Source organism: Pelodiscus sinensis, chromosome 19 (assembly GCF_049634645.1).
Source record: "Pelodiscus sinensis isolate JC-2024 chromosome 19, ASM4963464v1, whole genome shotgun sequence".
In the NCBI taxonomy this organism is placed as follows: domain Eukaryota; kingdom Metazoa; phylum Chordata; order Testudines; family Trionychidae; genus Pelodiscus; species Pelodiscus sinensis.
The window spans coordinates 2,723,219-2,739,688 of NC_134729.1; the positions used below are offsets into that span (position 1 = coordinate 2,723,219).

The 16,470-nt window shown below is 63.1% G+C and overlaps 1 protein-coding gene across 5 annotated transcripts; it reads right to left on the reverse strand.

Annotated features, from left to right (window-relative positions):
* Positions 1-1,802: 1,802 nt before the first annotated feature.
* Positions 1,803-16,394, reverse strand: DTX3 (deltex E3 ubiquitin ligase 3). 5 transcript variants are annotated; one of them, XM_075901762.1, is made up of 6 exons: positions 16,248-16,390; positions 12,000-12,107; positions 11,210-11,280; positions 5,771-6,459; positions 4,712-4,929; positions 1,803-3,971 (listed from the first exon to the last, which is right to left on the reverse strand). In XM_075901762.1, the coding sequence occupies exons 3-6, from the start codon at positions 11,220-11,222 to the stop codon at positions 3,896-3,898; spliced, it is 996 nt and encodes a 331-aa protein (XP_075757877.1). In that variant the 5' UTR covers positions 11,223-11,280; positions 12,000-12,107; positions 16,248-16,390; the 3' UTR covers positions 1,803-3,895. The 5 variants fall into 5 exon arrangements, with proteins under 5 accessions (XP_075757877.1, XP_075757878.1, XP_075757879.1 ...); XM_075901763.1 differs by lacking the exon at positions 16,248-16,390 and adding an exon at positions 12,582-14,158; XM_075901764.1 differs by lacking the exon at positions 12,000-12,107 and having other exon boundaries at positions 16,248-16,394.
* Positions 16,395-16,470: the final 76 nt, after the last annotated feature.

The following is a 16,470-nucleotide window of genomic DNA, read 5'->3' on the forward strand; positions in this document are numbered from 1 at the left end:
CTGCGTGGTAAGCAGAGGGGAGCTCCTTACGGGTATTGCAGCCCAGCCCGATAAGACCCTGCTCCCTCCCCGAGCCAATGCCAGTGTGAGCAGCTGGCTCCGGGAGGCCCAGACTGGCCTGAGCAGGGGGCCGGGGCTGCTGGGCAGAGCCGCATGGGGGCGACTTAGGAGCACTTAGGGCCCGGCCTGCTGCCAGCCCAGGGGCCTTTCCGGCCCTAGTGCAGTGGGCCGGCACTCAGGTGGGGGCCTGAGGCTACCAGAGCCACCCTACGGCCAGCCGGCGCCAGCACGGCACAGAGGCCCCGGGGGGGAAGTGGAGGGCAAATGAGGGAATCCTGTCCCAGGGCAAGCGGCTCTCGTGCAGCTCGGTCAAGCCGCTGGCCTGGCGCTGGCTGCCCCAGCGGGGCCCAGCAGTGGTCTCATGGGACGGGGCAGGTTCTGTTTGTACAGCACCTAGCTCAGCAGGCTCCCAGCGCTACCGTAACACACCTAATAACGCCCAGCGCCCAGCTCAGCAGGCTGCCAGCGCTACCGTAACACACCTAATAATGCCCAGCGCCCAGCTCAGCAGGGGACAGGCTCCCAGCGCTACCGTAACACACCTAATAACGCCCAGCGCCCAGCTCAGCAGGCTCCCAGCGCTACCGTAACACACCTAATAACGCCCAGCACCCAGCTCAGCAGGCTCCCAGCGCTACCGTAACACACCTAATAACGCCCAGCGCCCAGCTCAGCAGGCTCCCAGCGCTACCGTAACACACCTAATAACGCCCAGCACCCAGCTCAGCAGGGGACAAGCTCCCAGCGCTACCGTAACACACCTAATAACGCCCAGCGCCCAGCTCAGCAGGGGACAGGCTCCCAGCGCTACCGTAACACACCTAATAACTCCCAGCGCCCAGCTCAGCAGGGGACAGGCTTCCAGCGCTACCGTAACACACCTAATAACACGCAGCACCCAGCTCAGCAGGCTCCCAGCACTACCGTAACACACCTAATAACACCCAGCACCTAGCTCAGCAGGCTCCCAGCGCTACCGTAACACACCTAATAACGCCCAGTGCCCAGCTCAGCAGGCTGCCAGCGCTACCGTAACACACCTAATAATGCCCAGCGCCCAGCTCAGCAGGGGACAGGCTCCCAGCGCTACCGTAACACACCTAATCACGCCCAGCGCCCAGCTCAGCAGGCTCCCAGCGCTACCGTAACACACCTAATAACGCCCAGCACCCAGCTCAGCAGGGGACAAGCTCCCAGCGCTACCGTAACACACCTAATAACGCCCAGCGCCCAGCTCAGCAGGGGACAGGCTCCCAGCGCTACCGTAACACACCTAATAACTCCCAGCGCCCAGCTCAGCAGGGGACTGTCTTCCAGCGCTACCGTAACACACCTAATAACACGCAGCACCCAGCTCAGCAGGCTCCCAGCACTACCGTAACACACCTAATAACGCCCAGCACCCAGCTCAGCAGGCTCCCAGCACTACCGTAACACACCTAATAACGCCCAGCACCTAGCTCAGCAGGCTCCCAGCGCTACCGTAACACACCTAATAACGCCCAGCGCCCAGCTCAGCAGGGGATGGGCCATGCTCAGGGGCTCTAGGTGCTACCGTAACACACCTAATAACGCGCAGTGCCTACCTCAGCGGGGGACAGGCCATGCCGGGGGCTCCTGGAAACACAGATAGCAGCAGCCCTGTGACTGCCAGAAACTCTGCCCCGAGCAACCTTATCCCCCCCAGTAGCCTCTTGGTTCCCCTGTGGCTCCTGCCACCAGGCTCGGAGAGGGGGCTGCAGCCGTGTTGCATACTTTTATTCAACCAAAGCTACAGAATCCAAGACAGACAGGTGGGGGAGGAGGGCAGAGCGACTCGGTTTCTCTTTTTAACCAGCAACACCCCCCTCGCCCCTGTGGGAGACGTCGGGCACATCTCCCCAGCCGGCAGCGAGGCGAGGCGCAGGGCAGGGGGTGTTAGCACAGGACAGAGCAGAGTCTGCGCCCAGAGGGCGGCGTATTGTCTCTACCGCACACGGGACACGCTGCACGGCTGCAGCGACATGCTGGGAATAGGCAATAGAAACAGGGCCCTGCGCCGCCCGGAGCCCGCGGGAGAGGCCGGTCGGCACTTGGCAGAGTTCAGTTCCCAACGATGGCGCCGGCTCCGGCGTTGCTGTGCCCAGGATCAGGCCCCGGCAGAGTCTGCGTGGGCTTCGTGGGGGTATGTACAGGAGACGTGGGTCCCAGGCGTTGTCCACAGCCAGGCAGGGGGCCCCCGCGGCACTGGCTGGCCAAGGCAGGTGTCCGCTGAGGTGACGTGGCAGGCGTCCCGGCGGGGCTGTGCCCTCACGTGGGTCCAGAAAGCAGAGAGGAGGGGGCTGGGGCCGGGGCCAGGCCGGAGGCAACACAGGGCGGTGGGCGCGGGCGGGAGCCAGGCCTCTTACACAAACACACGTCTCATACGGCCCCCCCACTGTAACCCCTCTGCGCGCACAGCCCCGACCCCTCCCGTCCATCCCCCCCACCCCTCTGCGCTCTCAGCCCCGACCCCTCCCGTCCATCCCCCCACCCCTCTGCGCGCTCAGCCCTGACCCCTCCCGTCCATCCCCCCCACCCCTCTGCGCGCTCAGCCCCGACCCCTCCCGTCCATCCCCCCCACCCCTCTGCGCGCTCAGCCCCGACCCCTCCCGTCCATCCCCCCCACCCCTCTGCGCGCACAGCCCCGACCACTCCCGTCCATCCCCCCCACCCCTCTGCACACACAGCCCCGACCACTCCAGTCCATCCCCCCCACCCCTCTGCGCGCACAGCCCCGACCACTCCAGTCCATCCCCCCCACCCCTCTGCACGCACAGCCCCGACCCCTCCCGTCCATCCCCTCCACCCCTCTGCGCACTCAGCCCCGACCACTCCAGTCCATCCCCCCCACCCCTCTGCGCACTCAGCTCCGACCCCTCCCGTCCATCCCCCCCACCCCTCTGCGCTCTCAGCCCTGACCCCTCCCGTCCATCCCCCCCACCCCTCTGCGCTCTCAGCCCCGACCCCTCCCGTCCATCCCCCCCACCCCTCTGCGCACTCAGCTCCGACCCCTCCCGTCCATCCCCCCCACCCCTCTGCGCTCTCAGCCCCGACCCCTCCCGTCCATCCCCCCCACCCCTCTGCGCACTCAGCCCCGACCCCTCCCGTCCATCCCCCCCACCCCTCTGCGCTCTCAGCCCCGACCCCTCCCGTCCATCCCCCCCACCCCTCTGCACGCACAGCCCCGACCACTCCAGTCCATCCCCCCCACCCCTCTGCGCTCTCAGCACCGACCCCTCCCGCCCATCTGCGCAGTCTTGACCCTGCCTGCCCCCCCGCACAGCCCGACCCCTCCAGACCAGCCCCCCATCTGTGCAGTCTCAACCCCCCCTGCCCACCCAACTCCCCCCCCCCGCACAGCCCCGACATCTCCTGCCCAGCATGGCTACACCTTTCTCCCCTTGCTCAACCCCTGCAGACCCCACCCGCCCAGCCAGGCCACACCCCCCCTCATCCCACTGCCCACACAACCCCCGAGACCCCTCCTGCCCTGCCAAACCCCCTTCCCCGGAACACAGCCGCCCAACCCCCCTACCAGGGCCACGCCCTCCCCCCTCTGCGCGCACAGCCCCAATCTCTCACTCACACGCTTGACCCGTCACACACGCACCCCCCACAGCACCGCCCGTGGGGACAGGCTCCGGCGCCGCCAACGCGGGACCCTCGACCGCAATCCGGGGCGGAGCCGGCAGAGCCCCTTGCCTGGACGGACGTGTGGCCACCCCGGGCACAGCTGGACAGTAGACGCTGGGGGGCTCTCCTGGCCCCCCCCGGTCGCCCCGGCAACCCAGCAGGAGCCACAGCAGAGAAAGGGTTAATCCTCAGTGAGGCCTTTGGCTCGCAGCTCCTCCTGCACTCGGGCCAGGTAGGTGGGGTCAGGGAACCCGAACCTAGGAGAGACACAGAGGAGACGTCAGCCCCGCCCCCGGCCTGCCCAACTCCTGGCACTGTCCGGCACCGGGGGGGCCCGGCCCCCAGGGTCTGAGGGTGCTCGGCCAGGGCACGGGGCGGGGCATGTCCCCAGCCCCAAAGAAAGGGCCCAGGAGCTGCAAGAGTCAGGAGAATCTTGGCATGCAGCACCAGGCCCAGCTGACTGCTGGGGCAGAGCGCCCCCTGCTGGGCCCCACCGTGCTGCACAGCGCCCCCTAGCGCCACACTGAGGAATCAGGGCCAGGGCTGGCTGCAGGGCAGAGCGCCCCCTGCTGGGCCCCACTGTGCGGCACAGCGCCCCCTAGCGCCACGCTGAGGAATCAGGGCCAGTGCGGGCTGCAAGGCAGAGCGCCCCCTGCTGGGCCCCACCGTGCGGCACAGCGCCCCCTAGCGCCACACTGAGGAATCAGGGCCAGTGCAGGCTGCAGGGCAGAGCGCCCCCTGCTGAGCCCCACCGTGCGGCACAGCGCCCCCTAGCGCCACACTGAGGAATCAGGGCCAGTGCAGGCTGCAGGGCAGAGCGCTCCCTGCTGGGCCCCACCGTGCGGCACAGCGCCCCCTAGCGCCACGCTGAGGAATCAGGGCCAGGGCGGGCTGCAGGGCAGAGCGCCCCCTGCTGGCCCCCCCATGTCACAAGTGGGCGCAGGTAGGCCCAGCCCTCCCTTGCGCCCCCGACCCCCCGCGGGCAGCGGCTGCCTACAGCTGGGGCCCCCCGGTGCAGTTGGTTTTGTGGTGGATGTCGTTCCACGTGATGACGTTGGCTCTGCCCGTGGTCATGGAGGTGCCGATGGTGAAGGTGAGGCGCTGGTCGAAGGCCTTGCGGAACAGGGCCAGCACCTTGTTCCCCTCGGGGCAGTCGGGCAGGTAGGCCACCCGCGTGGTGCCCGGGTACCGCACGCCCGGGTTGGGATGCTCCACCTGCAACGGGGGCAGGAGAAGAGACCAGTGAGGCTGCGGAGCCTGGAGTCACCTCCCGCTCTGCACCAGCCCTGGGGCTCCGCCTCGGGGGCCTCACGCCCCAGCAAGAGGCACGGGGGGGACCCCCACTCACTGACACTCACATGCCAACCTGCGTCCGGCCTCCTCTGCCCAGCCGCTCTCAGCCAGAGGGGCCAGGACAAGGCAGGGCTAGACTGGGCTGCCCCTCCCCCCCACCCCACCAGCAGTGCTTCCTCTAGGGCTGTGCCCAGCCCCCTGCCATGCTCCAGGTAGGGGCTGGACATGGATGGGAGGAGTGAAAATTAGCAGAGTGCAGGGGGGGGGACAGGAAAGAGGGGAGGACATCAGAGAGCCAGCACAGCTAGGGTCACGGCACATGAGACTGGGCTGGCAGGGGCTGTGGGGCAGGAGGGAGGGGCACCTTAGCAGGCCTGGGCTGGCAGGGGCTGTTAGGGGGTGAGGGGCACCAGCAGGGCTGGGGGGGAGCGCAGGGCTGAGCTGGCAGGGGCCGGGGGTCGGGATTGTGGGGCAGGGCAGGGCTGGCAGGGGCTGTGAGGCAGGAGTGAGGGGCACCAGGAGGGCTGGGGGGAGCTCAGGGCTGGGCTGGCAGGGGCCGGGGGTCAGGATTGTGGGGCAGGGCAGGGCTGGCAGGGGCTGTTAGGGGGTGAGGGGCACCGGCAGTGCTGGGGAGGCAGGGAAGCTGAACAGGACACGCCTCCCTCTTGCAGCTGGCTGCCCCACAAGCTCCCTGCGGTAGCCGGGGGGGGGGGGGGCGTGTGGCCGTGGCTGCAGGGCCAGGCCGGGGGTGGGGCCGACTCACCCCCTGGATGCCGGGCGGGAAGACGTACTGGATGATGATGGTGCCGTATTTCTCGTAGCCGGGGAGCAGCAGGCTCGAGTCCTTGGACACCAGCATGCGCCCGTTCTCAGGCTGGTTGCCCACCAGCTGCCCGTAGAAGCGCCCGCACATGGGGCAGGCCTTCTTGACCTGCAGCGCCCGCGTGATGCAGGCCTCGCAGAAGGAGTGCCGGCACTTCTCCAGCGTCTTGGCGTTCTGGATCTCGCCCAGGCAGATGGGGCACTGGCTCTCCTGCTCCTCTTCCCGCGAGCCGCCCGCCGCCCCCAGCCCCCCCGCCCTGGCGCCGGAGCTCTGCTGAGCCCGGGAGAGCAGGCTGGCCCCGGGCTTGTCCAGCAGGGCCATGCACCCCACCAGCTCGCTGTGCCGCTGCGCTTTCTTCAGCTCCTTCTCCGTCTCCTTCAGCAAGGCCTTGAGGGCTTTGCGGGCCAGGTAGAGGCCGTTGCCGGCCCCCGGGGCCGGCGTGGAGAGCTGCAGCACGTAGATCTCCGAGGTCTCGCCATCGATCAGGATGCTCACCTTGGTCTCTTCCTTCAGCTTGGCCAGCTTGGAGGGGGCTTCCTTGGTCAGGAAGTCCCAGACGGGTTTAGAGACCGTAAGTTTATTTTTAGCAGCGCCCCCGCACGCTGCCATCCTGGATAAAACAAATGACACTGAAGAGAAAAGAACAGTCATCAAAGCCGCCGGCATTGCCTCCCAGGTGGGCTAGAGACAGACAGACAGACAGACCCGGCCGCCGCCCCGCTGGCACCCCCTCCCAGCCTGGGCTCCCGGAAGCACTGGAGAGGTGGACCCCTCCAGGAAGGGGCATTCCTCAGTCGCAAGGGCGCTGTTCTGAGGGGGGGGCAGCCTGGGCGACCATCATCGTCCTCTCTGGCCTTTACAACTCCAAGCCGGGCCCCGCCCTCCTGCAGGTGGCTCCTGCCGCTTTGTGCGTGGGGGTGAATTAGCGCCCGTCCCTCTCTGAGGGGGGCAGGCGGATTGTGCCCCACAGCGAATGCCCCCTCCCCAAGTTCAGATGACCCCCCCCCCTTCCCTGCAACCAATCAGTCGCCCAGCACAAAAACCACGTGCACAAGACAAAGGTTGAATCCATAACACAATTAAACTCATTCCCAGGCGGGGGTGGGGGATAAATGCTTGTTTGGGGGCTGAAAAAAGGGGGGGTGATTGCTGCAAACCCCCCCACTTTGTGAGCCTTAAGGCTGCACACACACACACCCCGGGGGCAGGGACAAGTCTGCAGCTGGGGCAGGGCTATTCCATGGCAGGATGGGGAGGGCAAGACTGGTCATTAAGCTTCCCCCCCTCCAAGAGTTGCTCCGGCAGTGGCCTCCTCTGCCGGTGAAGTGGGGCCAGGCCCTGCCCTGCCCAGCCCTGTGCCACATCTGGGCAGAAGCCCCCTACTTATCCCAAACTGGGCCCCACCCCAGTAAGTGCCAGGAATAGCTCCCCTCCCCCATCTACCCTACTGCAGCCTGCGCCCATGGCTAGGCCCATACATCTTGCTCAGGAAGGATAGACAGGGGAAAATGGGAGGAGGTGTTGCCTTATATATTCAAAATACACACACTTGGGTGGAGGTGGAGATGGACATAGGAGACGGAAGTGCTGAGAGTCTCTGGGTTAGGCTAAAAAGGGTAAAAAACAAGGGTGATGTCATGCTAGGAGTCTATTACAGGCCACCTACCCAGGTGGAAGAAGTGGATGAGGCTTTTTTTAAACAACTAACAAAATCATCCAAAGCCCAAGATTTGGTGCTGATGGGGGACTTCAACTCTCCAGATATATGTTGAGAAAATAACACAGCGGGGCACAGACTATCCAATAAGTTCTTGGACTGCCTTGGAGACAACTTTTTATTTCAGAAGGTTGAAAAAGCTACTGGGGGGAAGCTGTTCTAGATTTGATTTTAACCAATAGAGAGGAACGGGTTGAGAATTTGAAAGCGGAAGGCAGCATGGGTGAAAGTGATCATGAAATCGTAGAGATCACAATTCTAAGGAAGGGTAGAAGGGAGAACAGCAAAATAGAGACTATGGATTTCAGGAAGGCGGCTTTTGGTAAGCTCAGAGAGCTGATAGGTAAGGTCTCATGGGAATCGAGACTGAGGAGAAAAACAACTGAGGAGAGTTGGCAGTTTTTCAAAGGGACATTATTAAGGGCCCAAAAGCAAGCTATTCCGCTGCGTTGGAAAGATAGAAAATATGGCAAAAGACCGCCTTGGCTTAACCACAAGATCTTGCATGATCTAAAAATAAAAAGGAGTCCTATAAAAAAAGGAAAGTAGGACAAATTACACAGGATGAATATAGGCAAACAACACGGGAATGCAGGGGCAAGGTTAGAAAGGCAAAGGCCCAAAATGAGCTCAAACTAGCTACGGGAATAAAGGGAAACTAGAAGACTTTTTATAAATACATTAGAAGCAAGAGGAAGACCAAGGACGGGGTAGGCCCACTGCTCAGTGAGGAGGGTGAAACAGTAACCGGAAATTTGGAAATGGCAGAGATGCTTAATGACGTCTTTGTTTCGGTCCTCACCAAGAAGTCTGATGTAGGAATGGCCAACATAGTGAATGCTAGTGGGAAGGGGGTAGGTTTAGAAGATAAAATAAAAAAAGAACACGTTAAAAATCACCTAGAAAAGTTAGATGCCTGCAAGTCACCAGGGCCTGATGAAATGCATCCTAGAATACTCAAGGAGCTGGTAGAGGAGGTATCTGAGCCTCCAGATATCATCTTTGGAAAATCATGGGAGACAGGAGAGATTCCAGAGGACTGGAAAAGGGCAAATCTAGCGCCCATCTATAAAAAGGGAAACAAGAACAACCCAGGAAATTGCAGACCAGTTAATTTAACTTCTGCGCCAGGGAAGATAATGGAGCAAGTAATTAAGGAAATCATCTGTAAACACTTGGAAGGTGGTAAGGTGATAGGGACCAGCCAGCATGGATTTGTAAAGAATAAATCATGTCAAACCAATCTGATAGCTTTCTTTGATAGGATAACGAGTCTTGTGGATAAGGGAGAAGCAGTGGATGTGGTATACCTAGACTGTAGTAAGGCATTTGATATGGTCTCACATGATATTCTTATCAATAAACTAGGCAAATACAACTTAGATGGGGCTACTATAAGGTGGGTGCATAACAGGCCGGATAACCGTACTCAGAGAGTAGTTCTTAATGGTTCACAATCCTGCTGGAAAGGTATAACTCAGGCATGTCCAAAGTCCGGCCCGCGGGCCAATTGCGGCCAGTGTTCCGGTTTAATACAGCCCCCCAGGTAATTTGCCAATATCTATCTTTTATGGCCCCCAACGAATCCATATGTATTGAGATGAACACATTGTAAAATCTCAGTTAATGTCAGTTGGTCTAAATCAGTTATAAATATATTTGGACACAACATGGATACTTGGTGTTATGTTCCTGTTCATATTTTTTTAACTTAAAAGTTGACAGACAACCTTTATTACCAATAATATGTAATGTACTTTACAATGTTCCTGACATATATTTCAGCTTCCTGGTTTTTTTTTCATCTGGCCTTCAGATATGAAAGGCAGAGTGATTTAACACCTGTTTAGATTTGTCATCCATGTGACGAAATGAAAAGTATGCCGTTTGCAATAAACTTTGCATAAAATAGTTAATTTGCATTTAATTGTAATGGTTCAAAGAATGTCAGGCAAAATGGTCGGCCCTCACGCATGTTCACTTCATCAAATCTGGCCCTCTTTGAAAAAAGTTTGGACACCCCTGGTACAACTAGTGGGGTTCCTCAGGGGTTTGTTTTGGGACTGGCTCTGTTCAATATCTTCATCAATGATTTAGATATTGACATAGAAAGTACGCTTATTAAGTTTGCAGGTAATACCAATCTGGGAGGGGTTGCGACTGCTCTGGAGGATAGGGTCATAATTCAAAATGATCTGGACAAATTGGAGAAATGGTCTGAGGTAAACAGGATGAAGTTTAATAAAGAAAAATGCAAAGTGCTCCACTTAGGAAGGAACAATCAGTTTCACACATACAGAATGGGAAGTGACTGTCTAGGGAGGAGCCCTGCAGAAAGGGATCTAGGGGTATAGTGGACCACAAGCTGAATATGAGTCAGCAGTGTGACGCTGTTGCAAAGAAAGCAAACATGATTCTGGGAGGCATTAACAGGTGTGTTGTGAGCAAGACCCAAGAAGTCATTCTTCCGCTCTACTCTGTACTGGTTCGGCCTCAGTGGGAGGATTGTGTCCAGTTCTGGGCACCGCGTTTCAAGAAAGATGTGGAGAAATTGGAGAGGGTCCAGAGAAGAGCAACAAGAATGAGGAAAGGTCGAGAGAACATGAGCTATGAGGGAAGGCTGAAGGAATTGGGTTTGTTTAGTTTAGAAAAGAGAAGACTGAGGGGGGACACGAGAGGCGTTTTCAGGTATCTACAAGGGTGTCATAAGGAGGAGAGAGAAACATTGTTCATCTTGGCCTCTGAGGATGGAACAAGAAGCAATGGGCTTAAACTGCAGCAAGGGAGGTTTAGGTTGGACATTAGGAAAAAGTTCCTAATTGTCAGGGTGGTCAAACACTGGAATAAATTGCCCAGGGAGGTTGTGGAATCCCCATCTCTGGAGATATTTAAGAGGAGGTTAGATAAATGTCTGTCAGGGATGGTCTAGACAGTATTTGGTCCTGCCATGGGGGCGGGGGGCTGGACTTGATGACTCTCGAGGTCCCTTCCCGTCCTAGTATTCTAGGATCTGCTCCATGGGGTAAGGCACCAGCCAGGGCCCCTGCCAGCCCAAAGCGCAGGGGGCACCCTATGGGGGCAGGGGAGGCCTCTCTCTGTCCCCACCCCCCACTGAGGTGCAGGCTCCCTCTCCCCCAGCCACTTCAGCTAGAGTCAGCCCAGGCCACCCTCTGAGATGTTGGGGGGGGGGGGGGGCGTCTAATGCTCCTGTTGGTCCCTCAGTGGGAGATGGGGGAGCTGAAATGGGGGGGGGGATTTTCGCGGGAGGGGGGGTGTTCCCCAGACCAAGGCCACGCCCCCAAGTCCTGGCCCCCTCCGCCCCTCGCAGGGCTGGGAACAGAACCCAGGAGTAGGGACTCCCAGCCCGACCCCCCCCCAGGAGCAAAGCCGCAGCAGGTGTAGGGAACAGGCTGCTCCCCACGGGGAGCCACACACCTGGAACGGGGGGGCACTGAGAGCCCCCCCGTGGATGCGGGGGGGGGGGCTGTACCGCGAGGGGGCGGGGAGCCGGGCTGTTCCCTACAGGGGGGCCGTGCATTGGGGGGCTCCGGGGGGGTGCAGCGGGGGGGGGGCCGTGCAGCGGGGGGGGTTCCGGGGGGGGCCGTGCAGCGGGGGGGGGGTTCCGGGGGGGCCGTGCAGCGGGGGGGCCGGGCCGCACTTACCTGGCGAGCCCATGGACCTGCCGGCAGGAAACACCCGGAGCGCGGAGTTCAGCGGAGCCGCGAACCAGGAACTACAAAGACCGGGGGGGGGGGGGGGGTTAAGCGCTGCAGCGGCTGCCCCGCCCCCGCCGATCCTCCCCCCCCCCCCCCCGCCTGCCGGAGTCGCGGCTCCGGGGTGCCCCCTCCCCGTGCGCGGCGACAGCTGATCGGCCCGGCTGGCGTCAGCGCGCCCTCGCTAGCCCAACCCCCCCCCCCCCAAAGTTCAGGGCTCCCCCTCGCTCAGCGGCCCCCCAAGCTTCAGGACTCTCCCCATGCCCCCCCCCCCGCTAGCTCAGTGCCCCCACTTTCCTCCCAGCTCAGTCCCCTCCCCCCACCTTCCAACCTTCAGCGCTTACCCGCCCCCCCCAGCTCAGCAAGCCCCCCCCTCCGGAAGTATTGCCCCCCTCCTTCTGTGACCCCCCCCCAGCGGTTCAAGGCTCCCCTTGTCCAGGCCCCTTCCCGGGGGTCTGCCAGTAGCTGGCCAGGTGGGTGCAGGGCAGGTCCAGTCTGTGTCTGCCCCCCCCCCACTCAGAGTCCATGCCCCCCAGCACCATGTGCTGCAAACACAGCCCCTTTGTGTGGAGGGCGAGGGGGGTGGCCGTGCCCGTGGGGTGGGGGCTTGCGGGACGTGGCAGCCAGCCGGGTCTGCCTCCCACCCGCCCCTCTGCTCGGGCAGCGTGTAGGGGGGGGGGGCAGAAGGGCCCCGAGGGGTCTCAGGCCCAGCCTGGGGGGCACCTTGCGCCCATCTTACCCAAGGGGCTGCTCCCAGTCGGCCGGATCCCTCGCTAAGGTCAGAGCCCAGCACCCACGGCGGAAGGCGCTGTAGGCGGGGGGCGGGGCTGGCCGGACCTCAGTGTTTCTGGGTCGGGGAAATGTCAGCGTTGGGTTTGGCTCCGATTCAGACAAATCCCAATTTTCCTTTTGACCCCCCTGTACGCCCCATAGTCGCTCCCCGGGCCTGGCAGCCACGGACTGAAACCCACCCTTTGGCAGCTGCTGGGCAGCCAGAGGCCCTCGGCCTGCGGGCAACACACCCTGGAAAACCCAGGACTTCCAGCTCCACAGGGAGGCTGCGGACGGGAGGGGTGTGAACAACCCCCCCATTGGTTTCCTTTGAAGGGCACAGACTTCCCACCACCACCCGAGGGATCCAGCCCAGTTCCTCCCTGGGGGGTGCTGATGGAGGAAGATTTCTCCTCACCCCAGAGGACTCAGGGTTCGGTCGGTGCCCCGGGATGGGGCAGTTCATGCCCATGTTGTGTTGAGCTGCCTGTGAAGCTGTGCACACCCTCACTGGGCACGGGCCCACCCAGCCAGTTTCTCGTCTCCATACCTGTTCTCGGCCTCAGTAATATCCTGTGGCGGTGAGTTCCGCAGATCTGTGAGCTAAGAATCCTCTAAAAGCTGCTCTGCCAGGCAAGGGTCATCCCTGGAGGATGCGAGGGGGCACTTGGGGAGGCAGCTGGCATACAGAACCGAGAGGGCTCTGGCTCGCTGGGCCCTGGGGGCATGTTCAATTGGTGCAGAGGGTGCAGGGGATGGTGGTTTTGCTCCCAGTCTGCTGGAAGAGACCAGCATCTGGAGGAGGAAGTGCTGAGTCCCACCGGGGGCTGCCTCCAAACAGACCGGCTGGCTCTAGCTGGTTCCAGTAGGCCCCGACCGAGCCCTGGCGTCTCTAGCACCCAGGAGCCCCATGAGTTGTGGGTGCTGCCCTGCGAGGTCGTGTCCCAGCGGGGGTTGGAGGGGTCTGTCACTGCTCAGTCCCGGAGCCTGCAGCCAGAGCCTGGCTTTGCATCGGGGCAGAGACCTCCAAGCTCAGTGCTGCCCCACCCCCACCCCGCACGACAATGCCATGTCCGCCCCAGGGCTCCTAACTCGACAGCAGGCGATGCCCCCTCAGGCTGAACCCCAGGCCCCCCCAGCTGGGTGGCTTGGTGCCTGGTAACTCTTGGCTCTGAGGGGCCCCTGGGTGCAGCCTGCAGCCAGATCCCTGTGTCCTGGGGTCCTGCCTCCACCAGCAAGGTCTGTGCTGGGCTGGGGGGCCCTCCAAGCCCACCCAGACACTGCAGAGGACCTGGAGTGGGGGGCTCGGGGTCAGGGAGGTGTCACGTGGAGGTGGTGTGTGGCAGGGAGCAAGGTGGGTGCGGGAGCTGGTATCTGCCTCCACTCCAGACCCATCCCACGGGCCCGGCCTCAGTGCTGCTCCCTAGCCAGGGTGCCAGTGGGGAAGATGGGGGGCGCCCCCCAGATGCCATTGGCAGTCACAGCACAGCCAGTGTGCACCATCCCATTCGCTGCGTTCAAAGGCAACAGGGTGTCGTCCCCCCCGCCCCGCCCCGCCCCAGTGCTGCATTGCAATAAACACAGGGCACTGCCCCCAGGAGACCCTACAATAACAAGCCATCCAGTAACCAGCCAGGCTGCTGCAGGAAGGGACCCTCACCTCCCACCCGTCGCTCTTGTGTGGGGCTCCCGGGTAGCAAACCAGCTTGGCCAGCTGCCTGCGTTGGGGTGAGAGGTGCCAGGTTCAGGGGCTCAGCCCTTGAGGCCCCTCTGCAGTGTGCGTGTGGGGGGCAAGAGGCAGGGTGCCCCTCCCCATGGGTGGTGTGAGGTTTGCTGGCAAAGACCTTGGCGTTCCCAGCCTCGGGCCGGAGCTCCCGATCCCAGCTGGGCCCTGCCAGCCTGGGGGAGATTGGGGGTCCAGCCAGCCTGGCCACATAGACAGCTGGTACCTCTGTCCTGCCCCCAGGGGTCCGACCCAAGTCTGGCCTGTAGCCAATCCCCCTCTCCCCCCAGCATCCCTCTCCAGAAAGGTGCGTCAGGGCTGGCCCCCAGCACCCCAGTTACGGTCTCCCTTCAAGGCAGGCCCCAGGCCCCATCACTGTTGCTGGTGAGGGTGGGGGGAGGGAGGGATGAGACCCTGCTGCAGCCCAACGCCTCCCCCCCCCCCCCCCCCCGCAATGGGCTTCCTCCTAGTTCACAGAGGGGTCGGACCAGTCAGGGCATCAGGCCAGCAAGGGAGATGCAGGAACAGGGATTGGGCCCCATCAGGGCACCAGGCCTGGCATGGCGGGGTTGGGCCTAGCTGGGTGCCAGGCCCATGGGGGAAAGGGGTGGAGGGGAAAACAGCCCAGCCAGGGCATCTCGGGCACAGCACAAAGGAGCGGGTGGGATGGGGTGTGGGGGGGGGGGGGGTATGAGCTGTTCTGAGTCTCCCACACAGGCCAAAACCTGACAGAGCACAGGGACCCTTCAGAACCCCCTCCCCCCTCAGCTCAGAGCCCCAATACCCCCTTCCTTCCCCCCTCAACTGAGAGCCCCCATCACCCCTCCTCTCCCCCCTCAGCTCAGAGCCCCAATACCCCCTTCCTTCCCCCAACTGAGCGCCCCCATCACCCCTCCTCTCCCCCCCAGCTCAGAGCCCCAATACCCCCTTCCTTCCCCCCTCAACTGAGAGCCCCCATCATCCCTCCTCTCCCCCCCAGCTCAGAGCCCCAATACCCCCTTCCTTCCCCCCTCAACTGAGAGCCCCCATCACCCCTCCTCTCCCCCCTCAGCTCAGAGCCCCAATACCCCCTTCCTTCCCCCCTCAACTGAGAGCCCCCATCGCCCCTCCTCTCCCCCCCAGCTCAGAGCCCCAATACCCCCTTCCTTCCCCCCTCAACTGAGCGCCCCCATCACCCCTCCTCTCCCCCCCAGCTCAGAGCCCCAATACCCCCTTCCTTCCCCCCTCAACTGAGAGCCCCCATCACCCCTCCTCTCCCCCCTCAGCTCAGAGCCCCAATACCCCCTTCCTTCCCCCAACTGAGCGCCCCCATCACCCCTCCTCTCCCCCCCAGCTCAGAGCCCCAATACCCCCTTCCTTCCCCCCTCAACTGAGAGCCCCCATCGCCCCTCCTCTCCCCCCCAGCTCAGAGCCCCAATACCCCCTTCCTTCCCCCCTCAACTGAGCCCCCATCGCCCCTCCTCTCCCCCCTCAGCTCAGAGCCCCAATACCCCCTTCCTTCCTCCCTCAACTGAGAGCCCCCATCGCCCCTCCTCTCCCCCCCAGCTCAGAGCCCCAATACCCCCTTCCTTCCCCCCTCAACTGAGCCCCCATCGCCCCTCCTCTCCCCCCTCAGCTCAGAGCCCCAATACCCCCTTCCTTCCTCCCTCAACTGAGAGCCCCCATCGCCCCTCCTCTCCCCCCTCAGCTCAGAGCCCCAATACCCCCTTCCTTCCCCCCTCAACTGAGCCCCCATCGCCCCTCCTCTCCCCCCTCAGCTCAGAGCCCCAATACCCCCTTCCTTCCCCCCTCAACTGAGAGCCCCCATCGCCCCTCCTCTCCCCCCTCAGCTCAGAGCCCCAATACCCCCTTCCTTCCCCCCTCAACTGAGCCCCCATCGCCCCTCCTCTCCCCCCTCAGCTCAGAGCTCTCATCACCTCCTTCCCTTCTTCCCCCTCAGCTCAGAACCCCCCCATCGCCCCTCCTCTCCCCCCTCCTCTCAGACCCCCATCGCCCCCTTCCCTCCCCCTCAGCTCAGACCCCCATCGCCCCCTTCTCTCCTCCCCCATCTCAGAACCCCCAGTCTCCCCTCCCCCACCTGCCCTTCCTCCCCCCAGCTCTGCGCATCCGGCAGGACTCACCCTCCCCCCCGCTCACACTCGGGTGGGTCGCGGACACGGGTGGGAGGCCGTGGCCCCCTCCCCCACCGCCGGGCTCGACCCTCGTCAATCTGCAGCCACAGGCAGGATGCTGCGCGCCCCCTCCCTTGGCCAGGTCTGTTTCGTCCCCCCCCCCCCCCGCCCGCCCCCGCACAATGGCCCGCAGCGCCGGGGAAGCTGCTTTTGTGCATCCGGCTGCGCCCCCCGGTGCAGCCAGAGCCGGGGCCACGCAGCCCCCCCCCCGCCCTGCGCCCCATCTCTGAGTCCCCGCCCCATTTCTGCGGCCCCCCCCGCCCCTGCAGCCCCCTTCTGAGCCCTCCTGCCCCGCCGATCTCGCCCCCCGGCCGCCCCGTACCTGGCCGCGCAGCCCCCGGGCGCCGCGGGGCGGGAGCGATGGTCGAGGCCATGGCGGGCCCGGCGCGGGCGAGGGACCCACCCGCTCCCGGCTCCTCTTCTCGGGGCGGGCGCTGCGAGCGAGGGGGCTGCGGCGGCGCTATGGAAACCGGAGGGGGGGATGGGTCTAGCGGGGGGAGGGGCAGGAGGCGGCCGGGGGGGGGCTTTGTGCCAGTGCCCACGCC

Bases quoted from the DNA above. Each gene is read 5' to 3' on its own strand.
- DTX3 (XM_075901761.1), bottom strand. From the start codon at position 12,352: ATGGGGGGGTTGTTCACACCCCTCCCGTCCGCAGCCTCCCTGTGGAGC. The intron at 11,281-11,999 runs GTAAGATGGGCG...CGGTCTTTGTAG, and splicing joins GACTGGGAGCAGCCCCTTGG to TTCCTGGTTCGCGGCTCCGC. The intron at 3,972-4,711 runs GTAGGCAGCCGC...TGTCTCTCCTAG, and splicing joins TGCACCGGGGGGCCCCAGCT to GTTCGGGTTCCCTGACCCCA.